This window comes from Pseudomyrmex gracilis, unplaced genomic scaffold (genome assembly GCF_002006095.1).
Source record: "Pseudomyrmex gracilis isolate BER0280 unplaced genomic scaffold, ASM200609v1 scaffold_147, whole genome shotgun sequence".
In the NCBI taxonomy this organism is placed as follows: Eukaryota; Metazoa; Arthropoda; class Insecta; order Hymenoptera; family Formicidae; genus Pseudomyrmex; species Pseudomyrmex gracilis.
In genome coordinates, this window is record NW_018020731.1 from 255,422 (window position 1) to 277,989 (window position 22,568).

Below are 22,568 nucleotides of genomic sequence, written 5' to 3' on the forward strand. Positions count from 1 at the left end.
TTGACTGGAGAGAACTAGAAAAGAAAGATCAAACGCACACCAAAGGAAAGAACCCATATAGAAAAAAAAAAAAAGTGACGGGCGTGAACAAAGAGGAGAGAGCAAAATCCGTAAAACGAAACGGTTTCGATCGGCTTTGTCGTTTCGACCGGACTGTCTGTCCGTACGGAGGGGGGGGACGAGTTTAATAAACGACACGTCGCTACTGCTATGAGGATTTTTCCTATATATGTCAGGATAAATTAATAAAACATGTAGAAAAAGAGGAAGTGGGTGGGCGAAAGAGGGCTCGCCCGCGGTGTGTGCGGCGGAAGATTAACAGGAGCTGGAAGAGAGCACACCGGTCTCTCTTCCGCGATTTTGAAATCGGCATATCGATCGGCGAAGACTCGTTCCTCTGTGTTTTTCACCGTGTTTTCACCCCTCCGCGCCGATTCTTTTTTTTTGTATTCAGAGCATCGAATCGTGAAAAGCTCGTATACGTGTCGACCAAGTTTCCGAAGCAGAAATACATCCCGAGTGCAGTGCAGTCTCGAGGATGAGGAAGAGGAGCAGCAGCAGCAGCAGCAGCAGCACGTACTCGAGACTTCATCCCGCGATCTTGAGAAAAACTCTTCGTTTCGCGCTGCTTAATTATTCCAAGAATTTCACAGACAATTAGCGCGAGCACAAATCAACAAATTGGAGATCGAAATCTTATTATTGTAAGAAAAAAATTTCAAATTGCATTTAGCGTCTGTGCGACGATTGTATCTTTTTATTTTTCTCCTCATCAGCTCATCGTTTAATTTTATTATCAAATTGAAACGCTCCGTCGCGTTTCTTCCACATTTTGTTTCTTTTTTATTTTTTTTATTTCTACGTAACGACTTCAATTTCCGTCCGGCGGCGCGAATATCGGAATACCCGATGGTATTCGTTTCGCTTGCGTTTCAAAAACTGGATCAGCGGAACGAGATTCCTCGATCGCATATAACAAACGACCCGGACACGTCGTCGCGAAGACGATCCGGGAACTTTCTACTACTTTTGTGTGTACATCTAATAAATATTTTCGAGGATCAAATGATCCGCGCGGTTTTTCTGGATGCTGTTACAAAGAGAAAAAAAAAAGTGTGCGATTATAATAAATCTCGATCGTCCGGCGAGAGAATTTCGAAATTTTCCGAGATTCTCAAAGTTCTCGGGGAAAATCTTCCCCGATTTGCGAGCGAGAAAACATTACATCTAAATACATCCAGGGATCAAGCGATCCGCAAGTCTCTCATCCAAGGATCCGGGGACACGGGGGGAGGGGGGAAGATCCGGGAGATCTTCCGAGAATCTCCGCGGGTGTCCGGGGATCGATGGATTTTCGCGTGTTGTGTGTTTCTATTATCCCCGACCTTTCTCGGGCCGGGGCGGGATTGTAAAGAAGTCTGAATAAGTGTCGTGTGTATTTTTTTTTTTTTTTTTTTTTTTTTTTTTTCTTAGTACGCAGTAGTCTCGTGACGAGAGTTTTCGATTTAAGTAAGTACTTACGATGCCCTATACGACATGCAGAGTCCAATAGAGACATGCAAAGCACCACAGAATAACATCATTGAGTCAATATAAGAATAGTAAACACATATATACAATTGATCAAGAAAAAAACAAATTAAAAAAAAAAAAAAAAACAATAGAGAGAGACCGTATTGAGGGGAGCGGGGGAGTTTTGAGAGGGTAATCACGCGCGAGACTCTACTTTTTTTTTTTTTTTTTACCCTCTCTGGACCAGCAGCGGCGACGGCGGCGGCGACGGCGGCAGTTCCGCGAGTCCGAGAAGAAGAAGAAGAATCGATCTTCCGCTCGTTTCTGTACGGAGGACGTGTAGCAGCAGTTCGAAGCGCGCGTTTTCCGTCAGCAAGAAAGATTGATTACGCTGGATCTTTTTTTTTTTTTTTTTTTTTATCGTTATCAATTATTAAAATTGTGAGCGGAAATCGACGTCGATCGATCGATCGACCGACCTGGTTGCGAGCGTTTTAGCGACGTTCTCCGTTGTCACGGCGCGTTGTTGCGGCGCGACGCAAAGAGTTAATTAGTCACTGATTACAACGAGCAGTCATTTGCAATTGCGATTAATCGCGCGAGCGCGAAACGCGTCTCCTCGACGCGAATTGCCCCTCGACGTGCGAGCGATTTTTCGATGGCGGGTGGTCCTCCGGCGTATTGTAAATTACAAGTCGAGATTATCAGCGAGTAATTAATAGAGGGCCGCGGGAATTTAGTGCGCTCAATGCGCGCGCGGCACACCCCGGACGGGGCAATTACGATAAACGTCATTTCGCATGAAAACGCGACGGTATCGCGCGTCGCGCGCGAACGTTGAACAACGATATCATCGTGAGTAATGGCAAGACGAGACGGCGACGCCGCCGCCGCCGCCGCCACCGTCGCCGTCGCCCGCGCGAGTGTACGCGTCGCGGAAAATTTCGGTCGTTTCGCTAATTGTGATCTATGGGGGATCCTCCGGGATCCTCTATCGGGACTCTCTCGTGGACGTTCGCGAATGTTACATACACACACCGCGCGTTTCCCTCCGCGTGTCGAGCGCGAAGGGAACCAAAAAAAAAGGCTGCAACGAGATTCAAACAAATATTTTCACAAACTACATCGTTCGAAAATCAAAGTCGATCCGGGGTATTCCAAGCGATTCGGGATCCGAAAAATCCCTTCGCGCGTTGGAACTCGGGATCCATAAAAAAAAAAAACTCGAGGATTACACTTTTGTTTGTTTTTTTTTTCTTTTTGCAGTTTTTACAGTTAAACTATGGAGTAATTGTGGACGACCCCCCCGAGAGAGAGAGAAAGAGACGAACACACCGGCACATCCGGGAGTTTATTTTCTCAAGAAATTTCGCGTCGACTTTTCCTCGGCGTGGAATTTAAGAGAAAGAGAGTGGGAGAAAAAAAACCGCTCGACGCGAAAAAGGCTCCTTTAATTTTCATTTTTCCGAATGACTCGGAAATTAAGCCCCGGGATTATGTGTTTGCCGAAGAAAAATGGACTCGGAATTACTTGCGGGAATAATATTCCCACGGCCGGGTACGCATCTTTCTCGGGGATATTTTTTTTCTTTCTTTTTCTTTTTTTTTTTTTCTGTAACACATATAGTCATATATTATATACATACGTATATATATATCTATAGAGCGATAGATTGTAGGCGTGATGAGATGATTTCGAAAAAGGTAGATGAATGGTAACAGCGTTCATGAATCGAATGCACTGATAAAAAATTATGTCGCGTGAGAGAGAAAGATAGAGAGAGAGAGAAAGAGATCGCGGCTGTGGCCGTTAAAAGATGAATGTCGCGATGAAGAACGACGGTATCGTGATCTGTGAGAATCGTGGGAAACGCGGCTTTCCTTCGAAAGTTTATGCCTTCACGAAGCACGCAAACACACACACACATACATACGCACGCACACACACATACACACACACGCACGCCTCAAGGAGAAAGTTTTGCCCCCCGCTTCGCTTATAAATCTCCGGGTATCGCGCGCGACGAGGCGAGGCGAAGTAATCTGTCTATAAATAACGGCAGAACGGATATCTCTCGCGTTGTGCTTTTTGTCATCTTCTCCGCATTTCTCCCGAGAACGGCAAAGACCGGCACTTAGAACCGATCCTCGGTGTCGCTCGGAAATCGATTCAACGAGACCGTTTCTCGGCTATTCCCTGGCAAATTGTTATTCAGCAATTTATCGTTTTATCGCGTATTGAAATGTTTGAAGTTTTGTTGCTCATAACGATGAGACGTAAGTTTCTCGGAAAAGCGGGGCGCAAAACTTGGCTGACGCGTGCGCGCGCGTTGTGTGTGTGTGTGTGCGTGTGCGTGTGTGTGCGTGTGTGTGTGCGTGTGCGCGCATGTATTTAAATGACGTATCGGTGCTCCCGGTCTTCGACAGCATGCGACATTCATGGAACTAACAGTCAATCGCTAGGCAGTGCAACGTGCAATATGCAACTGTCGCTAATAAAACACTAAACTTTTGCGAGGAAGATTTTTCGCTTCGGTAACGTTCTGTGAAGCAGTCGCCGTAAAGAAAAAAAAACGAGGGCTCTTGAAATGTGTCGCACACGCGCGTCGTGTGTAATCCACACCGCGTCGGATAATACGCGCCTTGAAAATGGAATTTTTACAATGCGTCCAAAGCGCTGACATCTCAGGCGGCAAAAGTGGCGCGCGGAGGAAAAACACTTTCCGCCACAACAACGACGACGACGACGACGACGACGACGAAGACGAAGGTCGTCGCTTCATCGCGCGGAAGGTTACTTTGGTATTTCGCGAGAAAAAGACCGGCGCTGTTTGTTTGTTGTCAAAGCGTAAAAATGTGGAGTATAAGCGCTCTAAGTGACACGGTCATCTCCGCAGCAGCGCGCATGCATTTCGATCGAATTTTTGTAATTACATCCGCGTGTGAAAAAAACACTCGGATAAAAAACCTGACGTACGGAGGATCTCAAGAAAATGTCGTTGTCTAATTAATCTTCCTTGCAAGAGACAAAAGAACTGTGCATTCTCAGCAGGCAGCTGGTAATTTGTTACGAGCGCTGTTTCCAAGTCATCAGTCAAAAACGTGACAAAGCACGCACGTGACCAAAGATCGTTTTACATCTCGTCTCGCTTTTATCGCTTCTCTGTCCAAAGAACAGACAATTGGGGTCAAAACCGTCGATGCGGCTGGGTTTTCAACGTAAATTACAGGGCGCGATCAAACTGATCAGCACTGATTTTCGCGATCCCATCGAAGAAAAAAATCAAACATCCGAAAACAAAAAACTTTTACAAACGACGTTCGCTACGATCGACAATTCGATTAAACGACATTCAATCGGTCGGTTGTCCGGTTTAAATTAGAGACCGGACGAGAGATACATCAGTACTGATTCTCGCGTTGATTTTTATCGCGCGTCAAAACGGGGGAGAGGAGGGAGGGAAAAAAACAAGTCGCTGAAAAATAAAACCGAAACGAAAGAACGGAAGAGAGAAGGTCGGCGCGCGGGAACGGCTCTGCGAATTCAATCTTCATCAGAAAACCCATTACAAGAACGCGCGCGCGGGGGAGAAAGGGGGAGGGGGAGGACAAAATTCCACTCGTAAATCCTTTATCGTCGCCGCAACCGCGCCGGACGGAAGGGATCCTTCCTAAATCCCACTCGATCTCCTCGCGTTAGAAATCTAAACTCGATATATCACAGTAGACGCCGTTGTACATTATTAGACGCGGCCGGAGGGTCAGTCGTGGCGCGGCTTCGGGGAACTTGCCATCGATTTACGGGAGAGTGAGACCGGATCGCGCGAACCGACCGACCGACGTGCTGAGAAAGAGTTTTCGTCGTAACCCTTCGGCTTGAAAATGCGCACGTCGCTATACACTACTCGAAGTCTTGATGGAGAGAGAGAGAGAGAGACAGACTAAACGTTTAACGCCCGCTTTTAAGACTCCCGTAAAAGCCACGCAACAGAAGCAAGCATGCGGCACTACTACGTTTACTCTTTACTAACCGTCCAAGTGACTGCGTTACGGCCCGACGTTATATTCCGCAAGACGCGCGCGACACGCCCGCTCGGCGCTCAACGACACGTCGCGGCGCGCTTTACGACGATCTTTACTACTTATATTCTCGAGAGCGCGCGTCCCGGGATGTATTTTCTTCCCGCGCGCAACTTTCCGATCTCGTCTTGACGCGAATGCGAAAATAACGCGAGGTGAGATTCTATATTTTTTTAAATTTTATTGCACGTTGTGTAAGAACGACAACGCGGCGGATTGACGTTTGAAGGATTTTTAGTGGATTTTCACGCGTGTCGTTCGCGAAACGATTGAAAATGACTAATGTATATCGCGGTTTTATATTCTCTCGGCTTTGTCCCCCGGAATAAAAAAATCGCCCTTTTAAAAGCTCGCCCGCGGGGTATATTTACACGCGCTCTTGTTCGTTTTCCGGATTATTAACGCGTCATTAGCGCTCGTGTTCATTGTCCGCGTTGGGGAGCCGCGACACATGCGCGCGCGGGAGACACGCGAGTTGCACGCGATAAAAACAAAAAATAAAAAAAAAAAAAAAAAAGAAAGGAAAAACGAGCGCGAACACGTAGATTGGCCGTGTGATTGATCGCGAATAAAGTTATTAATGACGCCGGTCGATTGTCGAGCGTGTTTGCAACCGAGCGAAACTCGACTCGCGTTATTCTATCCTAAACGGGCATGCCGATTTAATTACGCGCGTTCCGCGCGCAACGGTGCGGATTTCAATTTTCGGTTTAAATTTTCAATTGTTGCGGAAAACGTTAACCTTATCAAAACCCGAAAAGGAAGTGCGCACACAGGATTAAAATACGTTAAAACGCTAATCCGCTTTAAATCGCGCGCGATCGATTATTTTATAAACGCGAGAGACGTGACCACCAACCATCGGCCCCCGTGATGTTATTTTGCGTTTAATTTCGCAAGAGACTATCCATCTATCCCTTCCTCCCGGGGCCCCGGTCGATTCGCGCGAGCAGATCGCGTCGCGGATTAATATCCGACAATTTTTCCGAGAAAAAAAAAAGAGAGAACAGATATCACCGCGATTCCGTTTCCGTCACGAAGCGGAGAAGGAAAACGTCCCGGAAAACTTGCCGGCGAACTTTCTTACATTCGACCGGACGCCTTTCTTCCAAGATAAAGCCACTGTCGACACGCGGCAGCGGCTCCAACAAGGCGACGACGACGACGACGACGACGGGCGGTGCTTGCGCATTCCCTTCTTCTCTCTCGATGAGGTACGATTCTCCCGAGAAGGAGAGAGCCTGAAATTTACGACGCTTGTTTGGCGCGCGCGTCTTGTCTCTCTTCGCGGAAAACTCTCGCGCGCGAGAAGGAGCTTTCGTCGGTTCTTTTTTTTTTTTTTTTTGTTTTTTGTTCTCTTCTTCCCGTTGCGGCATATTTCATTTCCCCGAGACTTTCCGTTTTCTTCGGCGCGACGCGCACGACGACGACTACGACGACGACGGGAGGAACCCACGAGCTTCCTTTAGGATTGTAAATGGCAAAACGACCGCGCGCGTTGAGTAATGAATCCAGAAGGATTCTCGTTTCGGATGGCAGACAATCACTCAGTCCTCCCCCTTCGAACGAGGGAGTGGGACGAGGGGAAAACTTAGAAATCTCGAAACACAAACACTTTCGAAGTTTCCAGGAGAGAGATCCGAGAAGATCTCGGATTTCGACTGAGGTTACAAATCGGAAATTAAGAGAAAACTTTTTATTTTTTATCTCTGTAATATAACAATTTGTTTTTTTTCACACACTTCGCAAGGAAACTCTATTGATACTGTGTGTGTGAGAGAGAGAGAGAGAGAGAATTGCCGACATGCAGGTGTCCGTGTGTGTGGCTGTACACGCGCATGTGTTTATGTTTGTAATGTGTGTGGTTGGGTTTTTGCACATCTAGACTAGGTTTTGTTTTCGTTAACACTCGCATATCCCGCTATCTAACATGCGTTTTTTTTTCTACGAAACAACATCTCTGTGATGTGCTCGCTTGTGCGTGCGTGGTATTTCGAGGGTGCAACCGTGGTGCAAGGCCGGGAGAGAGGAAGGAAAGAAGGGAGAGGGAGAGAAAGGGCGAGGGCGACTTTCTCCCTTCGGTTGGGGAAAACTTCGGTAAGTGGTTCAAGGCTGACGTGACATTTCGAGGTAAAAATATATATGAAATGCGAAAACACATGACTGACAGTATATATATAACGGGAGGGAGGAGGTTAATAATAGATGTGTTTTTATCGAGTGATCGTAAACGCGTGAATAAATTCCTCTTTGAGAAAAATACAAAGTATTAATAGCCCCCGGGGTTTTTCCGATGTTTCATGCGCTCTCTAACGAAAAATATCAAAGTATTAAAAATAAATAAACGTCAATAATAATTCCGCGCGCGTTATTTTGCGCATAAATTTGTGCCGCAGCGTCACACACACACACACACACGCGCGCGCGCGCGCGCGTAACACTGTTAATTGACGCGCTGTTTCTTGATTAAAACTGTTTTCGATTGATGCGCGCGCGCATGTGATACCAACCGATACCATTTCCGCATCGAAAATTTTATCGAAAATATGTATAACTCTATTGTATCGAGTAACAACCGACGAGCAACAACTGTTTAACCACCGACGTGTATCAATAATTTAAGCCTCGAAATTAAAATCGCGGCTGAGCAGTTGCAATTAATCGGAGAGGAGGGATTAAAATTCATTTGTTATTATTTTCCCCGGTTTAATTAAGCTTGCCGGCATAATGGTAAATAATTTCTTAATGGTGTCGCGCAATCGCTATTGTTTTCTAGATTGGTTGTTAATATTTACAACGCATGCGCGCGTTGTGTGTGGAAGAGAGCGCGTTATTTTAATTCAAGCGACATTGCGTGCGCGTTAAAAACAACGCGCATGATAGTCGTAGTTACCTAAATTAACAAATGGCCGTAAGAATAGCTTATCAAAAAAACAAAACAAACAAACAAACAAACAAACGTGTTGCGCCGTTGTTCTCGAGCTCACCCTCCTCGTTACATTCTTCCCTTCCCTTCGTGTTTTACTTGCGTTCTAAAACTTTCATGAAAGTAATCCACGCGCGAGCGTTAACCCGCAAGTTATTCGTCCATTAAACCGCGCGTAAAAAAGTCAACGATTGAGCAACGTTCGCGCGTAATTTTCCAAAGCTTGGCACGCCGCGAAGTCGGCGCCAAATTCGATTCTTGGCTCCTCGACAAAATTCTCTCTCTCTCTTTCTCTCTCGCTCCCGCTTTTCCGGCGCGCGTTCGTTTTATAAAAGCGAACACGCCCAGAAAAATTATCGTTGCCGATAATAAATACGTTCTCCGTAAACAAAATTTATGTCCAATAAATTCTTATCGCGCGCGATCGAGGATAACAAAAATCTCTTGCCCCACTTTATTATTTCATCACGTTATTCGTTTTAATCCACCGATTCATCGGAGGAAGAGGAAGAAGAAAAAGAAGAAGCCGAAGAAGATACGAATTTGTGTTGAGAGTTGTCTGATAATTCGGAGCCAATGAAAAACTCACTCGGGAACTTTAAATTTGCTAGTTATTTAATTAATTTTCTGTGTTAGTTTAAATGAGAGAGAGAGAGAGAGAGGAGAGTTTCAGTTTTAATAAAACTTTATATATCCGCAGATTCTAGTATTTTTTCATTTTATCTCTCCACCAAAGTTTTCCGAGAGTCTCTTCTTAAACAATCTCTAAAAATGCGATACAAATTTAATAATTTCAAATTTCGTATTCTCCGAAAGATTATCGCAAAAAAACTTTCGCGAAGATTCGCATGAAGTTTCTTCGAAAAGTGTCGTCGGTGCTCCCGGTTAAGGCCACCGCGCTCTTCGGGCCACGCTCGACGGTGCGATTTATTTTTTCAGAAGAAAAATTCCGGCTGGCGCGAGTTTATGTAAAAACGCGCCGTAAAAAAGCAAAAAGAAAACATCGGTACAAAATAGGAGAGGGGATAGGTAGGTCCCCGCTTTGATTTGCATCGTAAATAGCGGGCGGTGCATTTCTCGGGGAGAAAAGGGCCTCAAAAATCGGCGCCGGGCGGCGTTATGGTAGTGTCGTGCAAAAAAGTAGGAAAAAATGCACGTTTTTACCGGGCGCGTCAAGCGTGAGAAGGTGAAGGACGAGAGAAAGAGAGAGAAAGAGAGAGAGAGAGAGCGGGAGGGGAAGAGTGTTGAAAAAGAGAGGCAATAGGACGCATAAAAAACACCGACTACAAAATGCAAAGTCAGCGGCCGCTCTACGCCCGCGATGTGTGTGTGCGCGCGTATATGTGCGCGCGTCATGCATTTTTCCTTCTGTTACTCTCTTCGTTTTTTGTTCTTCTTTTTTTTTGTTTTTTTTTTTATTGTACGCGCTGGCTCATCCTTTGAACGCCGCGCGACACACATACACACGCATATATGCGCGCGCGCGCAGACACACACAGTTAGCGCGCGTCTCTCTCGCTCGCGGCCTTCGCTAGTGCTGCTCTACTTTGCTTGTGTATAGGTACGACGGACGCAGAAAAGGCGCACATTAAGCTCTCACATGGTGGTTCATAGTTTGCATAGCTTGGTTGACGTCGTGTTATGCTGCGCGCCGGTGTCCGTGCGCGTTTACAGCATCAAACACACGCCGCTGCGCTTGCAAGCTGCAGCAGCGCGCGCGCGCGCGCGGGGGGATCGATGGAACGCGCGCGCGTGGAAGATAGGTAAGATACTTTTTCTCCTTTTAGAAGGAGATGGCGCGCGGCAAAAAATTTGGCATCATCTTCCCCCGGGAGGATGAGTAAGAGCTTTCGAATGACGATCCAAGATAACAGCATCCGAGGGCAGCCGAGAGTAACGCGTGTGTATATATATGTATGTATATATATATATACATATATATACAGTTCGCTGCTCTCTCCGCTCGTGCGGGCCAATACCTCTACCTCCTCTCGTTTTTCGCCGCATCGATCCCGGCCCGCGGATAACACACATATATTGGGGGGTTTTGCGCCCAATAAGATCGGACATCGGCACGCGCGAGGATAATAATACGACGAATAATGTGAGCGAGAGAAGAATAACGGCGCAAAACGTGAGAAAAAGTGTATGTGTGAGAGATAGATAGATAGAGAGACGTGAAAAACCGAAACTATTGAGAGATAAACACGTGAAAATGCTTTCGGTGGAGAAGAACGAAGATGTTGTGAGACATAAAAAAAATAGAGTGACAGAAGGAATGCGGAAAATAAAAGAGTGGAGATGAAGAGTTGCGTACACAGAGAGAGAGAGAGATAGATAGATAGATAGAGAGAGAGACAGAGAGAGAGAGATCGAGTTCGAAATGAGAGCTGTGTGTAATGTGTGCGAATGACGTATGTGATGTAACACGTGATGTTGTCGACGTGTGTCACCGTAAAGAGTGAGAGAAAATTCGTCGCGAAATTTTCGCGTATTAGAAAATTCTTTTACCGCGCGTCTTATTAGTTTTAATCAATCTCCCCGAAAAAAATCGCTCCTCCTTTCTTGTCCGTGTAAGATTTCAAAGCCGACTTTTGCTCAAAGAGAAGCTTTAATCGAGGAATCTTTAGAATCTATAGAAGAGCTCGCGCATACACAAGGATTTAAGGCCAAAGGCGGGAGGTAATAACAAAATCTAATCGTCTACCAAGTTTAATTAAATGCGCGCACGCGCGGTTCCTCGCCGAAAATCGGTATGTACTTACGTCGTTTACGGTGACACGGTCGTATGTGATCGCGCGGTGATTCGAAATATATATGAATGTATAAAGAACAGAGATAGAGAGATAAAAGAGGCAAAAAGTATAGAAAAAGTGGCGGCGGCGAATTACCTTGAAGGACTGCACAGAGAAACCGGAAACCAGGGTGTCGGTCCGTAACATAAGAAGCGAACAGAAAACAGAAAAAAGGTAAACTTGTAATTAGGTCGTTCGCTGTAAGAGACAACTGTAAGCATGTCGTTTCCTGCCGAGAAAGAAAGACAGGGAGGCTGTGAGAACCGGAGAAGGAGGACGGGTTGGAGAGATGGTTTCAAGTGGACGGAAGAAGTCTTTCGTGTCTTTTCGATGTCGATCGATGTTACATATCCAACGTGTTGTGCTAGAGAAACGGGGGTGCTCTGGCTGGGAACAACATTACGCTACAGGATGTCACACGAAGAGTGTCGTACTTTTAAACTAGAAAAAAAAAAAAAAAAAAAAAAAAACAAAGAAATTACAAGCTACAGTCCGGGTGTTATATTTTCAAAATACTCTCAACAACGTCAGCGCATCAAATNAAATTACAAGCTACAGTCCGGGTGTTATATTTTCAAAATACTCTCAACAACGTCAGCGCATCAAATTGCCAATCTTCTAATGTAATTACATCGACTTTACAATATGATCATCCTGTAAAGGTAGAGAAGTGTATAAGTAGTTTCTATATATACAAAGCGGCGTATATCTCCGCCGCGACCTCGTACAATCGAGAGAAAGAGAGAGAGAGAGAGAAACGCTGCAGCGAGTAAAACGTGTTTAATCTTTCGCCGCGAATTCACAACTCCAATTAAAATGCTCATAATGATATGTAATTATATTAGATTCTAGAGAGAGAGAGAGAGAGAGAGAGAGAGAAACTGAGAGAGGTAACTCCTGGCTGAAAATTCACTCGAAGTTTCGTCCCCTCAGTCGTAACACAGCCATTTGCGACTAGAATTAGACAGAGAGAACCGAGGTAATCCCCCAGACACACGGTGGCTCGACAACATGAATTTCAACAATTGAGTTTTATTATTAGCGCGCGACCCTATCCCAGTGTCTAACTTATTATTGAAACGTCCTAGTAGTAGCCAATTTGCCCTCTCATTCTTTCTCTCTCTCTCGGCGCTGCAGTTTCGCCGCGCGCGCTGTATGACGCGCGCAAATATTTATCGCGCAATTTCTCTCGGTTAATACGAGGCCGCAAGTACCGGCGTAATTTTCGGAACACGCGCGTCAGACACCGTCGTTACCGTAACACTCGGTGACGATTATGTCATACGATTCAGTCCCTCCCCTCCCTTCGAACACGCGTTCCGGGATAAACAACCGGAACACGATAAACTCGTTCGCTAATTAGCGATTGTCCGAGCTTAATTACGCCAATACGACAACGTCGTCGCATATTTCCACAGGCCGCGGCATTTGCAACTTCCCCTCTCGCCCTCCTTCCCTCCCCCCCTCATCCGCGGACGTTTGCTCTCGATGAAAGCGCGACGGCAGAAAATGTGTCACGCGCAATGTATGCAGTTAATTAGAGGGCTCCGAGCGAGCGTGTCTATTTGCGAACTGCCGATTTTTTCGCGCGTTGCGAAAGGGAGTTTTTTTTTCAATCTTCGCAGCGCGCGAATTGATTAATCAATTCCTTTCGCGTGTGAACGAAACACAACGCAGACACGGAGGGAGGGACGAGTACGTCGCGTAACCTGTGGAATATGAGACGCGCGAGTGAAGGAAGAGAGAGCAGAGTATATCGAGTATGTATTATAGTATATATACTGTATAAGGGTGCGATCTCTCTGCGCAGATGGTTGAGTACCAATCGTAAGACACATCTTCGGGATTCTTTACGACTCTCCGTAAAATCATATCGCCGCGCGTTATTCGCGCCGACTCGCTGCTGCGGCAAGATACGCAGATGTGGTTTATACGTTATTTGCGCATATCGCCGATGAAAAAGACGAGCTTCTGGTCTTTTCGCTCGGGGAAATAAGACCTCCCATATATGATAGCGGAGGTTAAGCTCGACGTTCGACTTCCGATGTTCCAATTCGTTCAACCTGTTGTTGGCTCAACCGGTGTGTTTTGTTTAAGTTACCCAAATGTAATCGAGTAATAAATAAATATTTCAATATTTTGATTTGTGTTCAACATAATACGAGTCAGAATTGAGTCCGATGATTATTCGAAGCCCCATCCTCCTTCAAGAGTCGAAATCATTTCGAATCTTCGTCAAACGCGCGCGCGATAATATTTAAAGCGCGCGAGAGGGGGAACGAGTTCGCTGGGGGCGACAACGGCACGTCGATTTCTAATTTCTGCCGAAGACAGAATTCGCGCCAGCCGTCACGTCGGAAAGAGAGGAAGGGGGCGGTCCGCAAAATTTCGCGCTCGAGTGGCGGCGGCTGTCTATTTTCGTCGCGATGAACCGATAATTAATTACCAGAGAGAGGGACCGGAGGAAAATGCGAAAATGTCAACCGGTTCGCCTCGATTGTCATATGGTCCGTGCGCGCGCGCGCGTTAGACACGTTCTCTCGGCGGCGCGCATCTCGTGTGTCAGATGCACCGCACGCTGCATATAATATGCGCCGCCACACAGAGCGATGTCCCGGTTTAACTTTTCAAGGGAATTACGCGTGAAACGCGCGCGCCGCCGGTGTTATATATCCTCCATTTGAAACGACGCGTGGAAGGGGAGACGGGAGGGGAGGAGGGAGAGGGAGATGCGTACGCGTTCGCTACTCTCTCGACGCAATTCCCACGCACGCGGGTATAAATCCCGGTGTTCAAGGGAGCGACGCCTGGATCAAAGTGAAATCCCCGTGTACGGGAGTCGAAAATTTCAAAGAGACAGAGAGCGAAACGCATATCCGCGTCTAACGATTCAAGAAACTCATATATAGCGCGCAATTATTTCGAATGAGTTGTTTCGAGCTGCTTGTATAATTCGTAAGCTACTAGCGAAATTAACTTTATTGTTAAATAATACTTATACATCAACATAATCTCTCGCTTTTCAATGCGATGTCACGCGCGTTTCATTAACAGATGAAACGCGCTGATATTTCGTTATTTTCTATGCCGAGAGCGGTTAATTAGCGGATATTCGAAGCGTCGCTTGTCGCCACAATTCTCGCGATATTGGTCGTTCGGCCGTCGTTTTTGGCTTTCTAACCCCCTCCTCCCTTTCCCCTTCGTCCTCCCCCCGTCCCCTCGTGTCGCAAAATGGCATTGAACGAGGCAGAGAGACACGATGGTCGCCGATGTGTGTATTCGATGTAATTCGATTTTCGCGAGCACGCGAGGTCGGATTAAACAATAATACGGCGGGGAAGTATCGTGCGCGCTCGTGCCGTGACGCGTTGCGCGCGACGATTTTTGTGTGTTATTTTTTCTAGCGATCTCTCACATCGTCCATCGTGGATACGACGGTCACGTCAAAAGTAAAAAAATCGATGGCCCTTGTTGACCGCGTCAAAATACCATCCCTCGCATTTTCGGACACAAATATTTTGCCATTTTTTTCCTTCCCTTCCCTCCTCCCCCCACCGTTTTTTCCTACCCTTCTCCCGAACACATAAAAAACGTAAAACATTTTCGACACCGCGCGGAATCAATATTTTCCTCGTTCTCGCGCTGTAACATGATTTTTGCTCACTTTGATTCAAGAGAGTCGCGCGTGTTTTTTTTCCCGCGCTATAACAATCACCTCCCCCACCCCGTACGTATATATATATACACATATAAAATTTCCAGTATCGGATGAGCGAGAGTGTCGACAAAATAACGCACACAAAAAAAACCGATATAACGAGCGAAGAAAAACAAAATAGCGCGCGGCACTTAATCGCGGCACGCAGGCGCGCGTTTTAATCCGCGCGATACGTCGAAAATCAAATAATAACGACGCAGCGGCGAGAGAGGTGGGGAGAGGAGGACGGGGGCGCGAGAATCGTTACGTTCGTATCCTGACTGTCATCGGGTTCCCGATCAATTTTCCATTACTTTCCCTTTTCCCCGTCGATAACGCTTTGCGGTCTATTTCGGACCGATCGCCGCTTTATATAATCCGCGCGAATCTCCCTTCGCGCGCGCGTCGAGATGCATTGTTCGAATTTTTCACCGCTCATATATTCGTTAAACGCGTCGCGCATTTTCGCGCGCGGACCTATTAACTTCTCGTTAATCGCCAAGACTCGTTATGCGAATTTACGCGCGTTCTCGCACTATTGAGCGCGGCGCGCTTATTATCCGCCCAATTTTTTTTTTTTTTTCATTTGCGAGAGAGAAACGAATGTTTTGGCTAAGTAAAATTACTCTCGCATTCCCGAGAGATTAGAAAAATAATTCCGCGACCTCTCTCTCCCGGCCGCCGTTTATTCGCGCGGAAAACGTCGCGTATAAATTCCGCGGCATTGTTGCGCGTGCGTTTTACGATCCTCAGACGGTCGGGAGATGTTGCCGGATAATTAATTCGGTTTTATTACATCGGAAAGCTTTACGATCTCCTGGCGTTATTATTATTTCTCCCCGCGCATTTTTGTTGCGCTCTCGTTATCGCATTTATCGCTCGTTATCGTTATATATCGTTTATTCGCCCTGGTTTTTATTTTATTTTCCCGCCAGAAGAAAGGATGAACGTTCGCAATTTTTTCCGTTTTTTTTGTTCTTAATTCGAAAGAAAAGTTACGTGTGTGTTTAGACGCGCGAAGATTAGGAGGAAAAGGAAATAAAACAATCCATCCTCTCGAGACTTCGAAAAACTTGGGATTCGAAGGAGACGTCAGCGCGCGCGGAATAATCTCCTCCGCGACGCCTCCTCCTTGTCGCACGTGCGTTATTCGATCTCAAAAGGGATATGAGATCGCGCGGACGAGGACTGCCGAAAAATCGCGCGAGTACACGTCCGTTTCAGCGAAATTTTCTCGCGATCGTGCTGAGACTGCAACTTTCCGGAAAAATTTATACGTGGCAAGTGACCGTTCGCGGGAAAAGCGGGCTGCGACGCACGTGTGTTTTCCCCCCCGTCGTCGAATCGTTATATTATTCGCGCGGAACGGAAGCCGCGCGATTGTCTCGGTCGAATTTTGCGGGAGACCCGCACAGCTGCGCGACCCACTTTGAGGTCCGAGCCACAGTTGTTGACGATCGCGAGGGGTTGACAGGTCGAAGACATTATCCGGAGGAACCGAATGAAATATTAATGTCGGCCGATCGATACGATAATTCCGCCAATTACGAGTCGCGCGCCGCATTCGATTGAATGTCACGCAAATCGCAGCAATTGCCGACCGACAATATTTGAACGATTCCACGCACGCGCGAATTTAATTTTCCTCCGGCGGAAAAATTCAGAACGTTCTTGTTTTGTTTTTTTTTTTTTTACGTTCTTCAAGATCGCCCGGTTTTCCGGTGCGAAGACGCTCGCGGTGCGACTTCGCTCGCGGATCATTTCGTCGGTGAATAATCGCGCGGTGGTAAACGAAATTATTTCCGCACATTTCGCGCCGGAAGAGATAACTACTTTCCCTTTCGCGAGAGAAACTTTTTCGCGCGAAACTCGGTAATTCGACTTCGTCCTTAATTCCGACTCCGCGCCGCCGCCGCCGACGTCGACGACGTTAAAGCTAGTTACCGTCACGTAGCTTTTGCTCGATGGTTACGCTCGTTTGCAAACTAAACTGATCTCACGCGCTAACTGTGCGCAGCCAAGGGAGCGCAATAATTCAATGAGCAAGTGTACCGGGTGTACGCTCGAGACCCGTCGTCGGCAAACAAGTAGGCCGTTTTGAAGTGAATCGTTGTACCGGAAGGACCATAATGAAACCCGTCCGCGCACATACTCCGCCGCGATGGGGAAATCTTTAACCGCCGAATTAACACTGCGAGAGAGAGAGACGTGCGGTGCGTGCGAACGGCGCGCGTCGACGAGAGAAGAGCAACGCGCTCCTTTCTCTCTCGAGTCACGGATGCTCCCTCATGAGGAAGCGAAGGGAAAAACAGCAACAGATCCCCGAGACACGCTCGGAATAATAAACTTGCGTTTTTTTTTTTTTTTTACACAAGGACTGATTGACAAGTATCCGAAGCGACGCGTCACATCGTTGACAAGTTCTTTCGAAACAAATGACAAAATAAAGTTTGAAGTTATATTTATTTGGAAAAAAAATTTGAAACGAGAGTCGATTAAGGAAGACAGTCATTGACATTTACGTTCTGATTACTCGGACTGTCCGCGCTGAAAATTTGATCGCTTGAAAGTTCGAAGCGTCGTATCGAATCTCTGGAGTATCGAACTGTGAATTTTTGATACCGGTGAATTCGGTCGTCGAGAGAAACGCGGAGAGTCTCTCTCCTCGAGTCGGAGATCGATCCTTCCTTTCGCGGTAATATACACGCGAAAATTTTCTAGATATTTTCCGAAGAAGACGCGACTGTGCCCGCGCGACGGAGGTGACGGAGAAGAGATAAGACATCCGAGCGCGACACTTTCGCGAAAAAGAGAGGTCGATCGTCTCGCTCTATTTCAATTTTTCGACGGAAATTCCGCGGAATTGATATCGCGTGCGCGAGGGAGAGAGAGAGAGAGAGAGAGAGGTCTCGGCGGTTGTGGGTGGAAGAGACGCGCGATCGACATCGGAGGTCGCGTCGAAATCGAAAGCGCTCGGATGCTCCGAAATCCGCTCGAATTGTTCTGCATAATTTCGGATTAGCGTCTCGAGGAATTACAGTTACTAAAAGCTCTTCCACCCTTCTCGTGGAATTTCGCCAACTGCCGAGCGCTTTCCGCGGCGCCGGTCGCATTCTCTTAAAGGAGAATTCCGTTCCGCGCGGATCCTTAGAGGCTCTCTTCTCTCTTCTTCGCAAAAGATAGATAGATAGAGAGAGAGAGAGAGAGAGAGAGAGAGAGAGAGAGAGAGAAACGGCACATCGCGCCGGTAATCTCAAAGCGCATAGCCGAGCTTTTCGCCGGCGTTTACAACGCGACTCCTTTTGTTTAGTTTCACGCGAGAAATGAAATTATTCGTAACGTCGAAGTTGCGACGATCTCTCAACGTCTCCCGGACGGAACATTTTCAAAAGGCGTCTTGCATAAGTAAAATCGCTCCCTCATGCCATTATCGTCAACGTTCAAAGCGCGCCCGTGCGCTTCAAAACGTAATACAAATATAAATGACAATAATGAAATTATCGGCTGTTTGCAGTTTACGCGCGCGCGTATAGGATCACTTTTATTCGCCTTAAGAGACTCCGGAGTTCGGAAAATCTCGTCGTGTATAAGAGATTCTTTCCTCCTCTTCCCCCCCCCCCCCCGTTGAAAAAGTTTCGGGGAAGCGAAAAGTCGAAAAGTTCTTCTAATCATTTGAGCGGCGACGCGTATTTTTTTCACGTATTCCATAAGCGTGCCGCGGCGGGGATCCTCTGCTTAGACGCTCAAATGGTTAAAGTTGTATCTTCGCCGCGAGAAGCTTCTCGCTCTCTTTCAACCGGCTCTCCGGGGAGACACCCGCGCGCGGCGTAGCGCATCCGCAAACACGTCCGACCGCGTAAAACTTTCCGACACCTCGTAGCGCGTTTTTCCACCTCCCCCAAGTACAGTTCCTTTTTTCGAAAAAACGCGCGGGGGGCGGGGAGGAGCAGGCGGGGACGTGAGAGAGCTTAAAGATTTAACACCGGGAAAAAGTTGTGCTCTCTCCGGTCCGGGGGAAGGGGGGGGGAAGAAGAGGGAGCCGACCGTGTAGCACGCGGTCATAAACGACTAACTTCGCCGCACTGCTTTTCCAGCGTTGCTTTTTCCCTCAGACTTCGCGAGATTTTCTTCCTCCGCGCGGAGGGAAAACCTCTTTCCTCCAATTCTGGAGAAAAAAGCAATGATTCGACGCGACGGCTCTCTTACTTTCGCGTTGTTCACCGCGTGAATGATTGTCCGAAACGTTACTGCAATAGTCAAATCGTTTCGGTTGAAACAAAGAGACTGCGTTTTTGTTTTTACTCGGAGGAAAAGACCAGAATTTTTATAAACGTTCTCCTTCAGTGAAGGACATTCAAATGTCGCGCTAAATGTTTTCTCGAAGAAGTAACACGCAAGTTCTTGCGCAGAGAACATTTACGTGTGTCTTGAAAAAAAAAAAAAAAAAAACTGTCCTTACGACATTGGTACTCCACCAACTCCGTTGCGTGCGGGGCGATCGATAGCTTTGTTGTGCGCGCGCGGCGACAGTTACCCTTCCCTGTGTTTCCCGATCGATATATTAATAAATTAGTCCCATTACTTCCGGGTTATAAGTTTCGAACAATCGCCTTTTACCGTTCTTCGGGAGAATCAGTGAACTTCTTCTCCCGAGTTCATTATTTATAGGCTGAAAGGGAAAGTTCAAGTCTGTGTGTGCGTGCGTGAGAGACGTTGCGCTAAAAATAATTTTATAAAAAAGTATTTACCGAGAAAACACGCACACACACACACACACGCGATCCCAATACACGAAGGAGTTTTTCTTCGCCGAGAGACAAATAAATTTGTCCGAGCGCACTATTTATATGTAAACATTTGCCATAAATAAACCGACGGACGCTCTTCTGAGGAAAAATGGAAGCGGCTCTTTTTTTTTTTTTTTTTACACTCGAGTGCACGCGGTCTCTCGCTCGTCGATCGCCCGGCACTTGTGCATGTATATGTACAAATACACGCGCGCGAAAGCGCGCGTAACTTCGGGGGGAGACGTGAACAATGCTGAAGGGGGACTATAGAACAAGTGACGAGGCGGAGCGGGGAAAGACGGGGGGATTGAGAGGAGAGGCTATTCGCAACTCGGCAAAGTGCAAGGAGCGAATAGACTCGGAGGTTCTACGAGCGTAAGATGCTTGCCAAAGTAGCAAGGTGAGCAAGTTTCGCTTGGTGTAGATACAGAGGCGAGACAGAGAGAGAAAGAGACAAGAGGATAGAGAGGGAGGGAGATTCAAAGCGCGAGAGATAGTGCCCGGGAGTGGAGCAACTCGAATTTCTCGATACAGGGTGTATTAAATATATACATATGTTCGGTGTGTGTCTCATGTTATATATATATATATATATTATATACAGATTGTACTGTTGTGTGTGTGTGAGGGTGTGTGTCATTATTGCTATGTGCGGAATGGAAGGGCGACTCGCGAGCGTTTTCGCGAGAAGTGGACGGATATAAACGGGATAAACCGGTTAGATACGTATCCCGTATTATTCACGTGTCGATCGATATTACGTGAATCGAGTGTTGTACAATGTGTGTATGTGTGTGTGTGTATATTTGTGGCACTTGTGTAAATCAAGCGTATCTGATCGCGCGCGCGAGGATATAAACCGCACGATTGTATAAACCGCGCGAAATGATTTGAAATAACAATCGCGCGTCAACCTCCGTTTCTGTTTAATTATATATCGGTCTGTCGGATTCGAACAAACGCGTTTGATTTGAGCGGTCGTCCCGCGCGCGAGACACGCCCCTTCCGAGACGTCGCGAGATCGCGCGCGAGAACTAAGAGAGAATTGAATTCAATTTGCGAAATCGCTCAAAGAGAATTCCGGGGATGGGAAGCTACTGTTCTAGTAGGAAGCTATTACCGAAGTGACCGAAGTGCGCGCGCGGACCGGGAAAAAAAAAAACCCCCCGGAATTTTTCCTTGGGACGTCGAGACGCGCGCGAACTTCGACTCGATGTCCGGGAGACGCAGTTCCGCTTAATTATAAGTCTGTGACACATGTGTGTGTGTGTGTGTGTGTGTGTGTGAGGAGGTGGACGTGTTTTGTTCCTCTTTCGCGTAAAGAGACAGAAAGAGAGAGAAAGAGAGAGAGAGAGAGAGAGAAGTGTAAATCAAAAGGCAAGAGAGCACAGTCGGAGGGCGAAAGATCAAAGACAGAAGGGGAGGAGTGCCTGCGGGCAAGAGGCGGCAGAGAGAATCTGCAGTGTCGAGACACACACACACACGCACGAGATGGTGCAGAACATGGAAACTCTGTGCTCTCCTACACACACTCACACACACATACACCGATCGGTACTTTGTCTTTGCTGTCTTTCATTTATCGAGTTTTCCTGCTTGTCTCGTTCTCAGTGTCTATATGCGAGTGAACCTGCAAGTAAGTGATTAGTACCTCGCCGTCGCCGACCGCCGATGACAACTTGAAAGAGACACAGTGTCTTTTGATTACGACTTCGTCGCGCTCGCTAACCGCGTTAGCGCGATATGTCTGTTTAAAAAAGAAACCGACAATTACACAAGAATCCGAGAGAAACCGAGAATCGACTCTAAAGAATATTTAAAGACGCGCTCGAGTATTTGTTTACGAGGTTGATCACGAATTTCGAACGAGTTTCAAAACGAACGCATTTCGAGTCTCATCTTTACGTAATCTCGTTGTACGCGAACGATCATCGGCAATCGGAGACGTCGTTCGAGCACATGTACACAACAACACACAGAGGGTCCCAGGTCGGATCGAAGATTGGCGGCCAAGCGGACTAATAACATCGCGAGTTTTCCTCCGTTAGTCGGAAGAAAGAAAAGTCTCTCTCTTTCCCGCCACCTTTGATCCGAACGGGCCGAGAGAGGGTCTGGTGCAGACAGTAGGCGAGACAGTGCCGAGGATCATTGCTGAAAAACAGTCGATATCGCATGTGTGACGACAGCTGTCACGTGAACATTCCATTCCTGTCCTGTGTAAAACGTTCGTATATATATATATGTATATTATACATATGTGGCACATAAACAGAGCGCGCACGGAGTGGTCCCGCGCGCAACCGGGCAAGATCGCGGCTTCGTTTAAATGTCAAGAATTGATCGCGCAAGTGGTCAATCAGAAAGTAGAAGAGACAATACGAATTTTTTTAATTACACAAAATCCGTTGTGTAATTGTTTTTGGCGTTCAGCCCCAGACAGCACGTGTCTCTAAAAGACGACTTAAAAACGTCTTATTGTCTGTGATATATCTTGAAGGTGTCTCCTTTCTGTGCTGTCTCTGGAAAGGATTTCTCCGTTAACTCTCACGTGTGTCTTGACGAAGCCGGTCACGCGCGTCACCCCGTACACGCGGGACATACATAAAATGCGGCGCGTATTGCGAGAGGCGAGGCCGCAGGATGGATGCGTTTGTCGTAAGTACAAAGGCGGAAGTTCGTGTGTGCCGATCGTTCATGTAGGCATTCGTGTGACAGTATACACATTCGCGTAGTGAAATAATGTCTCCGATGTGCGCGACGGTTTTCTCGAA

General features: G+C 46.9%; 1 protein-coding gene across 1 annotated transcript in view; it reads right to left on the minus strand.

Moving 5' to 3' along the window:
* LOC109857152 (fasciclin-1) overlaps nt 1-22,568 on the minus strand; it is a 113,487-nt gene that overhangs the window by 22,627 nt on the left and 68,292 nt on the right. Inside the window, exons 7-8 of the mRNA XM_020433203.1 lie at nt 11,410-11,418; nt 1,522-1,527 (exon numbers count right to left, since the gene is read on the minus strand). Coding sequence (XP_020288792.1) covers nt 1,522-1,527; nt 11,410-11,418 — 15 coding nt within the window. The remainder of the gene's footprint in view (nt 1-1,521; nt 1,528-11,409; nt 11,419-22,568) is intronic.